General features: G+C 47.1%; 1 protein-coding gene across 1 annotated transcript; it reads right to left on the reverse strand.

Moving 5' to 3' along the window:
* Positions 1-7,839: 7,839 nt before the first annotated feature.
* On the reverse strand, positions 7,840-8,861 carry ly6pge (lymphocyte antigen 6 family member pge). The gene is made up of 2 exons (XM_037466335.2): positions 8,708-8,861; positions 7,840-8,209 (listed from the first exon to the last, which is right to left on the reverse strand). Exons 1-2 carry the CDS (start codon positions 8,859-8,861, stop codon positions 8,016-8,018), a joined length of 348 nt encoding a protein of 115 aa, XP_037322232.2. The 3' UTR covers positions 7,840-8,015.
* Between the last annotated feature and the right edge of the window lie 887 nt (positions 8,862-9,748).

A 9,748-nucleotide genomic window follows, 5' to 3' on the forward strand; every position in this document is an offset into this window, starting at 1 on the left:
ATGCTAGGCTCGAATAGCATAGTTCCGGTCGACCCTGAATCAATCTCTAAGTTGGTACATCCATGCCCCCACGTTGTTGTCCATATAGCGGGGGTGGGGGTCCCCTGTCTGTTGGACACTGGATCAATGGTGTCCACTATAACTGAAAGCTTCTTTATTCAGCATTTCCAGTCGTGGGGTCAGGAGAGGCTGCAGTCATGCAGATGGTTGCAGCTCAGAGCGGCTAACCATCTAGACATCCCCTATGTTGGCTATTTAGAGCTAGACGTCACTGTGCTGGGCAAAGTGATTCCAAAACGTGGCATTCTCATTGTTAAAGACCCCCCGCAATCCTTACCCAAACCAGATCACCCAGGGGTCTTGGGAATGAACATTATTGGTCAGTGTTTTGAAGAACTGTTTGGTCAGCACGGACTGGGTATGTTCGACCTTCCCGCTATTAAGGGTGCGAATAGCACCTGGCACCAGGCCTTGCAGTACTGTCATCAAGTGCACCTCACACCACAGGCTGAGAAAGTAGGGACAGTCAGAGTTAGGGGTAAGACCAGAGTATGTGTCCCGGCTGGCACCATGAAGCTAGTGGCAACCACTTGCTCCCAAGGAGCCTTTAATTCTCGCTGCTCGGTACTATTCCAACCCCCGGAGAATAGCAACCTCCCCGGTGGCTTATTGCTGGCACCAGCTATCGTAAAGGTCACACAAAGTACTGTGTACCTGCCATTCGTCAATGTAAGCACTGTTGATATATTTCTTCCCCCCCGCATTAGGGTGGGAGAAGTGTGCCAGGTAGAGATTGTGAGCCTACCTGCAGGTGTTACCGAAATTGAGGGGATGTCGGACCAAGGAGTTGTGGCAACGTCCTCGGTCCAAGCTGCTGGGGGGAGATCAGTACAGAATGCCATCGGGGACATCGACTTGTCCAGTCTACCCGCCCATGAACAAGGCAAGGTGAGGTCCCTTTTGCATAAATATGAGTCAGTGTTCTCCGCATGTGAGGGTGACATAGGCTGTACAAACCTCATTGTTCATGACATACCTTTACTGGATAACACGCCCGTAAGGCAGCGTTATCGACGTATCCCGCCGTCGGACTATGAGGCAGTCAAAGCTCATATCCACCAGTTGCTGGAAAACCAGGTTATTAGGGAAAGTAGCAGCCCCTACGCCTCTCCGGTTGTCCTGGTGAAAAAGAAAGATGGCAGCATACGTCTTTGTGTGGATTATCGCCAACTTAACGGCAAAACAAGGAAAGATGCTTTCCCTTTGCCCCGCATCGAAGAGTCGCTGGATGCCTTGTCGGGTGCCCGCTGGTTCAGTACCATGGATCTGGCCAGTGGGTACAATCAAGTTGCCGTGGCAGAGGCCGACAAGAACAAGACAGCTTTTTGTACGCCCTTTGGGTTGTTTGAATTTAACCGTATGCCCTTCGGTTTGTGTAATGCACCAGGCACTTTCCAACGCTTGATGGAACGAATGTTTGGGGCCCAACATTTTGAGTCATTACTTTTGTATTTGGACGATGTGGTGGTGTTTTCCTCTACCATAGAGGAGCATGTGAAACGCCTGGAGGCAGTACTGCGTCGGCTTCGCCAAGAAGGCCTGAAAGTCAAATTGGAGAAATGCAACTTCTTTCAGCCCGAAGTGAAGTATCTGGGCCACGTTATTTCAAAGGATGGAGTGTCCACAGACCCAGAGAAAATCAGCGCAGTGGCTAATTGGGCCCCACCCAAACGCACATCAGAATTACGTTCCTTTTTGGGTTTCGCTAGTTATTATCGAAGGTTTGTCAATGGCTTTGCTACTCTTGCCGCCCCTCTGCACCGTCTAGTAGCTGAAATGACGGGATCCAAAAGGAAAAAACCATCCAGCCGCCCATTCAATGAGGTTTGGACAGACGAATGCGCAAAAAGCTTCCACGATCTGAGGGCAAGGTTGGTATCTGCGCCAGTACTAAATTATGCTGACTTCTCCCTGCCCTTTATCCTGGAGGTCGATGCCAGCTACAGTGGTCTCGGAGCAGTGCTCTCGCAAGAACAGGGTGGTAAGGTGAGACCAGTGGCCTACGCTAGCAGAGGATTGAAGCCAACGGAACGAAACATGACAAATTACAGTTCCATGAAATTGGAGTTCCTGGCGCTCAAGTGGGCCATGACCGAGAAATTCAGGGAGTATCTCCTGGGTCAGAAGTGTGTGGTGTTTACAGATAATAACCCTTTAAGCTACCTATCCACGGCTAAGTTGGGTGCCCTCGAGCAGCGGTGGGCGGCTCAACTATCTGACTTTGATTTCACCATTAAGTACAGACCCGGCCGAGTCAATGGTAACGCAGACGGATTATCCCGGCAGTATCAAACGGATACGTCTGCCGAAGGATGTGGTGCCTTGATGCCGGGCAGTGCCATCCCCCAGATGATAGCACAACTCAGTACACAACCAAACATGGAGGTAACTCAATCAACCGTGTCAGCGTTCCCTACCCACTCTGTTGCAGATCTGGCTGCGTTACAGGAAGCCGATCCAATCATCAGTTGCTTCCTGGCTTTTTGGGATCGGAAACGGGGCCCGGATCAGCAGGAGAGGCAGACCCTCCCCAAACCGGTTTTGGAAATGCTTCGCCAATGGGAGAGGATGACCAAGGAGGAGGGAGTTTTGTATCGCTGTGTATCTAGATCCGATGGCGGGGAAGAAGGACAACAGCTAGTATTACCTGCTAAACTAAAAGAGGAAGTATTGCATCAGTTACATCAGGGCCAAGGACACCAAGGTGTGGAAAGAACAACTGACCTGGTGAGACAAAGATGCTACTGGCCCGGTATGATTAATGAGATTAAAGAGTATTGCCAGAACTGTGAACGATGTACATTGGCAAAAGCGGTCCAACCAAAAGTTCGTGCCTCCATGGGCCATTTATTGGCCTCCCGGCCGAATCAGATATTGGCCATTGACTTCACCCTGCTTGAACCTTCTAGAGATGGTAGAGAACATGTTCTGATTATGACTGATGTGTTTTCTAAGTATACGCAGGCCATCCCCACCAGAGACCAACGAGCACCTACGGTGGCCCGACTGCTAGTACATGAGTGGTTCTACAGGTTTGGGGTTCCATCTAGGATCCATTCCGACCAAGGGAGAAGTTTTGAAGCGGTACTCATCCAGCAACTATGTGAGTTGTACGGGGTCCAGAAAAGCAGGACCACGCCTTACAGGCCACAAGGAAATGGGCAGTGTGAACGGTTCAACCGCACGTTGCATAATCTGCTGCGTACGTTGCCAGTGGAGAAGAAGAGGGACTGGACGTTGTACCTCCCACAACTTACATTCGCCTACAACACCACCACACACCAATCAACTGGTGAGTCACCGTATCTGCTGATGTTTGGTCAAGATCCACAGTTGCCGGTGGACTTCTTGTTAGGGAGAGTTAAAGAGCCCGCTGCTGGTACGGTGGACGGCTGGCTTGGCGAACATCAAAGGCGACTGCGAACAGCTTACGACGGGGCAAGACATCGGATGCAGGGGGCTGCACAACGGAGAGAGGAGAGACATGACCGAAATGTTGATGAGGGGCTGGCCGTCGATCAGTTGGTGTATCTGAGGGACCACAGTGCGAGGGGAAGAAACAAGATTCAGGATCACTGGAACCCACGACCCTACAGAATTTTGAAGGCGCCCACAAATGGTGGGTCGGTATATACTGTGGCCCCCGTCGACAAACCCGACCAAACTAAGCAGGTGCATCGAACAATGATTAGATTGGTTCCCCGAAATGCTTTTCATGTTCCAACTCCCCGGGATGAGCAAAGCACGGTAGAAAATACCGAGGAAGAGGAAGAACCTGAAGAGGTTTGGATTTTGAGGGAGAGGCCACTTGCCCCAGACGGTGCCAACCCAGCGGGAGTGGAACATCCTTGCAGCATTGCTAGAACGGAGGAAGTGCAGTTTGGAGTGACTCCCAACCCACAAGTGCGATCACCAGGCCACCTTGCAGTGGAAGGGACAGGCCAGCCAAACCTCCCTCCAGAACCAGTGTGTCGACGGACAACCCGAGTAACAGCGGGCAAACATTCTAATCTCCATCGCTTGCCAGAGACAACCGTGAGTGGGCGGGGTGTGCCATAAAATAGGTACCCTTAGGCCAGGGAGGTGAGTTTTACCCTCGGGACGAGGATAAAAGTGGTGGGGGTAGATTGTGACAGGTAGCACTGCGGGATAGACTGACGTCATCAGGGAGCGTCTTATTTAACTAGCAGGCGACACCCACTTTGTCCCAGCTGTCCCCCGGTTCCTTACCGTGAGCGAAAGGGAGATCGGTTTGGCCGGCGGAGTGGAGTCCCGTTAAACTTCGTCGGGGAGGGTCTGACGCCTTAGCCTTTCCAGGTGGCGCACAGCTGCTGTTTTGCCCCAGGTTTTCTTTCACGGTTGCACAATAACGACTGAGTGTTGTTAACCGTGATTGTATTGCTATATTGTGCGTTTCCTTGTTCCTGTTGATCTCCGTTTTTTTGTGTACTCGCCTTATTTTATTTTATTGATTTCGAGCGGGGGGTGCTCGCTGTGTGGAGGAGTGGCGCGGGCACATTCGGGTTGACTTTGCATGAACTATTTCTAATTTTTCTTGTTGTCATTGTGCGAGTGGGTTTGTAGTGAGTGTGCCGTGTTTGTGTGTGTGTTTGTTGCATGTTTACAGGTGGCACTGGGTGTTTTACTGTACGGGGAGATTCGCTGTCCCCACACAGACGGCCGCCCTACCCTCGCTGTGGCTAGGGAACCGGGCGAGTATATAGATTTTCTGGTAGCAAGCTTTTATAAATATCCATTGTACATAATTATAGTATTGTCTTAATAAATTGTTTTGTACGGTAAAGATGTCTCTGTCCCTTGAGTGAAAATTAATTCGGGTACCTCGTGTCACACAAAAATAAATCACAAATATGACCGTGTGTGGAACATTCGGTGGCATTCACAAGGAGTGAAACCTGTCTGGTTTACTTAAATCCCTAAAAGGGCAGCCAGCTCATACCTTTGATGGCTGACGGTGGGATTTGCGGTGATAATGTCTTCAGGAGCCAGAGGATTGGGATTAAACATACTCCAATTTTAACAGCAAAGTTGCCATGGCGATGACCTTCAGTTTTGGCCGAGATGACGTACAGAGGGGGAAAGAGGGGAGGGGGGGGTAATACAGCGACTGTAGTTTCCAATTTTGAAAACCTCAATCGAACTATAAACCGCGTACTGGTGTTCTGGCATGTCAAACAGCAGCAGGGAAGGTAGCGCACAACAGTCCCATTTACATTAGTCATGACGGTAACAATAGTCTTACCTGAGCTATGAGCCCCTAAAGACAAACTCCAGACGCCCGCCCTACTCCTCAACAGCACCTTGACCTGTCCAGACTCCGCCGGCCCTTCAGTTTTATGAAAACCTTCACCTTGCTAATTGATGTAAAAGGGGTGGTGGGCGGGTGGATGGGGGGGGGGGGGGGGGGGGGGGCGACGTGAGACCATTCTCTCTGCTGTCTGGGGGACGTGAGCACATGCAACAGGCGTGTCGGCTGACCGGTCCAGGAGACACCCGGTTTGGGGTCAGTGCCTGTCCCCCCGAAGGCTGGTCCGTTCACACCCTCACACCTGCTTTTCAAAGGAGGAGGAGAGGCTCATCTTAAAGAGAGAGTTAGTCAAAGCAAGAAGCAGCAGCAGAGTTAGCATTTTTAAATAAAGTACAAATCCCAGCAGACAGCAATAAAACAGTGCAAATATTACCATTATTGACTTTGGCCGATCTGAGCGGTGCCCTTGAGGCGCGGTTGGTCAGTATGAATCGCAACAGTCTTCTAGATTAAAAAGTGTGGCTAGACTGCCCCGCGGTGGCGGCTGTGTGAACTACAACGGCCGCCCGGCAAAAGGACGCACTCGCACAAAGAGAGTGTGAAGTAATGCATAAAATGATGAATTTCTATCCATTATCTAAGTATAGATACTTATAGGCTCTCATGTTGCCAATAACCCACTGTGTTAAAATCCCTGCTAATGCCGTTTAGCTTTATGTACGCATATTATTCCACGTGTTATTTTATATTAGAGATGCATAAACTGCCAATGTGATGTCAAGACTTTAATCTATCCAGGTGTGGGCAGTTTACTCATCTTCATACCCGGTTCACTAGCTTCTCTGTAAGCAGTGATCATCATCAGTAATATGTTAACTTGGTTCAACCTGAGAGCAGCTGTTGTTTCCCAGCTGTTGGATATGTGTTCTCACATTGAAATGTGCCACTGTGGGTGTGGGCAGAGGGGACGTAACCACTTCTGTACAATGACTAACGAGTGTAAAAGTGAAAAAAGACAAGCATGAACTGTTTTTCCTTATTTTTCTTGCGATGGAGTGGTTCAGTTTTACACTGAGAGTTTAGCAAAGCTTGCTTTATCTTTTTATATCTTTTAAATGGATGGATGTTTTTTGGCTGCATCGTGCCTGTGCTTAGCGGGCAATTAAACGCATACTACATGCAACAGTGTTTACTTTGTAAGGACAGCTGCTGTAAGAACTGCAAGTAAGAAAGAATAGTCATGTGCAGGACAGTTTCTATCGCAATCCATCCAATAGGTTTTTTTTGTGGGGGGTTAAATTATAGGGCAATAGGAGTAAGATACGTTACGTTTTCAAAGAGTACAGGAGGGCCAATACATCACACACCTACTAAATTAAAGAGGAAACGTAGGCTACAAAGTAAGGGTGTATTATCATTTTAACATATAAGCTTTATTGACATCACACCATGGAGCCATTATGTTCCAAGATGCCCCGTTAAAGGCGTTCACCCTTCTAATTATCAATTAGTGAAGGGCCTAGAACTATTAGAATTAATCAGCTCAACACAGACAACAAAACAAAATAGACCAACAATAAATTAATAAAAGGTACACCAAGAATTAAGCAACATATTAAATAAACTACCACCTATCTAAATAAAAAGCAGGAATAAATAAACACTAAGGCAACACACACCTGAGACTTCACAACACTGCTTCACTCACCTGTCTGGATTCACTTCGCTGGTGGTTGGTTCACACTCGTCATCGCGGTATCAATGTCTCCTGCCCCCCCCCCCCCCTCCCTATTTTGAGAGCAGATTTCTAGAACTTATTTCACTGTTTATTCTTACTTTATCACTATTTTAATACATTATGATGTTTTGGATTTGAATGATCCAGGATACATGTTCCAAGAAAATGACACAACAGAATATGTCACCAATAGATATTAGTATTTTTTTATTACATGTTCTATACAATATATACAGTAGCATCTTGGACTCATATGAACTAAATGTTCATAAAGTAACTCATTAAGTGACTTCAGCCGCAGTGGGTTGACCTCCTGTGTGTGATCAGCCCGCCTCCTGCATGTTAAAGGCTTATGTGGATTTGCCCGATTGTGAGAAGTGTTTTCTCACTTCCTTTCAAAATACCCCTCACAGCTTGTCAGATATGACAGAAGGCTAATGATGTAACGACGTGCATCAGATTGAACTCCCGGTGCTGTATTTAGCAACAGGAACTTATGCTGCAACGAGAACCGTGCTGACATACTTGTTAAGGTGAAAAATAAGACTGATGTGGTGAAGCGTAACTTGATTTCACACATTGTGTCCTGAGTGTCGTAGCAGAGTGGGGAAACTGATGAACAGCGTCTCTTACTCTCTAAATATGGGAGGCAAAACATGAATTATCACTGCATTGCACTTCTCCTCCTCAGGTTATTAGCTAAGTGAAACCCATTAGAAGATGAGTACTGCTTAGTGAATCCAACAACGTGTGTATAACCCACACACTCACACCAAATAGCTCAAGCTCCGCCATGTGCAGTAACCTTGATGTAAAGGCTTGTTAAAACAAAGTGGAATCGTAGCACAGCTCCTCACCAGCAGGGTTATTTGGCATCTTTGGAGTAAATGAGGGCAACCCTAGTTGTCATTTGTGTTGCAAGTGGATGTTGGCATCTGCATTTGAGCTCTACTTGAAAAAACAATGGAACAACGGAGGCAGAAACAGCAGCAGGTAGTTGAGTCTTGGCAGCCGGGAGGCAACGCTGTTCACATTGCAGTCATCTCCGTAGCAGCAGTGAACTCTGACCCCCGGGGCTCTGTAGCCTTGGCTGCTGGCCTGACTGCAGAAAGACTTGTAGGAGCACGACTTCATGACTCCACCTGACAAAAAAACCACAGAAACGGGAGCCGCTGGTGTAGCAGCTGCCTTATACTGACCCACCAATATACATTTGATGAAACTTGCTGCTGATTTTCCATGGATATTTCGGCATTAAGTACACACCACTAGCAAGCCTGACACCAGGATATAATCTGGGAAAACTAACATTTACAACGTGTCATTTTTTTATTTTGGTTATTAAAATAAAGACGACTCAGAGTTCAGTTATCTTTGTGAAAAGGAATTGTTTCAGTTCTTGTGAACACATGGTGCCCTAATTAAGGATAATGATCTACTAGTGGCAACAAAGCTTTTCATTTCCTTAAAAGCCTTGGACCCCCTGCTGGCTGGGATGTGTCTCCAGACCAGCAGCCTGTTCTCCATCAAACCCAAAAGGCACATATCCTCACACACAGGTACAAATAACGCTGTGTGTATCTTTGTTGTTGGCAGAAAGAAAACCGGTACAAGGACTGCTGCTACACTGTTGGACTTACTGTCATGGCCCACCACCACAGCGCAGGCATCAGAGTAGCTGGGACAAGATTTGGAGCCCTGCCGGTTGCAGTTGTCGTTATTGGAGCCCATACAGGTATAACACCGCAGAGCCTCACCTGCAGGACACACAAAGCAGATGAAGCCAAAGTGCATGTTTTGTAAAATCATGGCACGTTGAGGAAAACTCGTTTCCTGATCTCTAATGCATAGTTTCATCCCGGTGTGCTCGGATATCAAAGATGGCCCCATTTCCTAAAAAGCACATTTTACTTTCAGACTGACCTGGTGTGTTGCCACAGTTTAACTGTTTATGATGCTAACATAGGATTTTCCATCAAATATATATATATTTTTTAAAGCCCTATGTTAAATGTTTTTTTACTGCAAAAAGAGTCGGCTAATGTAGCTGCTGTTATTTGTGTCATTTAAAAAAAAAACTTTTTTAGACCTAAGTACAGGTTTCTCGTGACTGCAGCCACTCTGGCACCTTTAAAGAAGGATCTGCACTGCGGCACACTCAGGTAACTCGTTCACGTGGGTCATAGATTCCAGTCCATTGTTCGTTAAGATAACGCAGCGTCAACAAGGGCCTCAACTCAGGATATTTTTACTCTTCATCACTACAGCATCTATGGGTATAATGAGCAAGTACACCCAGGGATGTTAAACGCTTGTGATCCATTGAAGTCCCACAGGCACAGTGAGAGTTAAGTGAAAAGAAAGCTCTTATTATTCACTTCCTTCAAACAAGTGAAATCTAGCAAAGAAATGAACAAGTGCTCTCAGATTTAAAAACACATCTTTTTAAACTTCAGCTAAGGCTTGAGAGGCCCTCTTTAGCACATAAAACCCACAAATGTCTTTCTAGATCTCTCCAGAGGAGGCATCGCTTAACTATCTGACCTTTCATAAGCAGCTGAACACTTAGTTTTGAAAACCCACATCCCTCTGTTATACTCTGAAATATAAAGCCAGTAATGCTGCTTCCTAAGAGGATCAAACCAAGCGGGGCTTATAGGAATCATCGGGACTTCAAACAT

This window comes from Pungitius pungitius, chromosome 13 (genome assembly GCF_949316345.1).
Source record: "Pungitius pungitius chromosome 13, fPunPun2.1, whole genome shotgun sequence".
Lineage (NCBI taxonomy): Eukaryota > Metazoa > Chordata > Actinopteri > Perciformes > Gasterosteidae > Pungitius > Pungitius pungitius.

Coding starts and splice junctions, on each gene's coding strand:
- ly6pge (XM_037466335.2), bottom strand. CDS start 8,861: ATGCACTTTGGCTTCATCTGCTTTGTGTGTCCTGCAGGTGAGGCTCTG. Junction 8,210..8,707: donor TGTGGTGGTGGGCCATGACA/GTAAGTCCAACA, acceptor TTTTTTTGTCAG/GTGGAGTCATGAAGTCGTGC.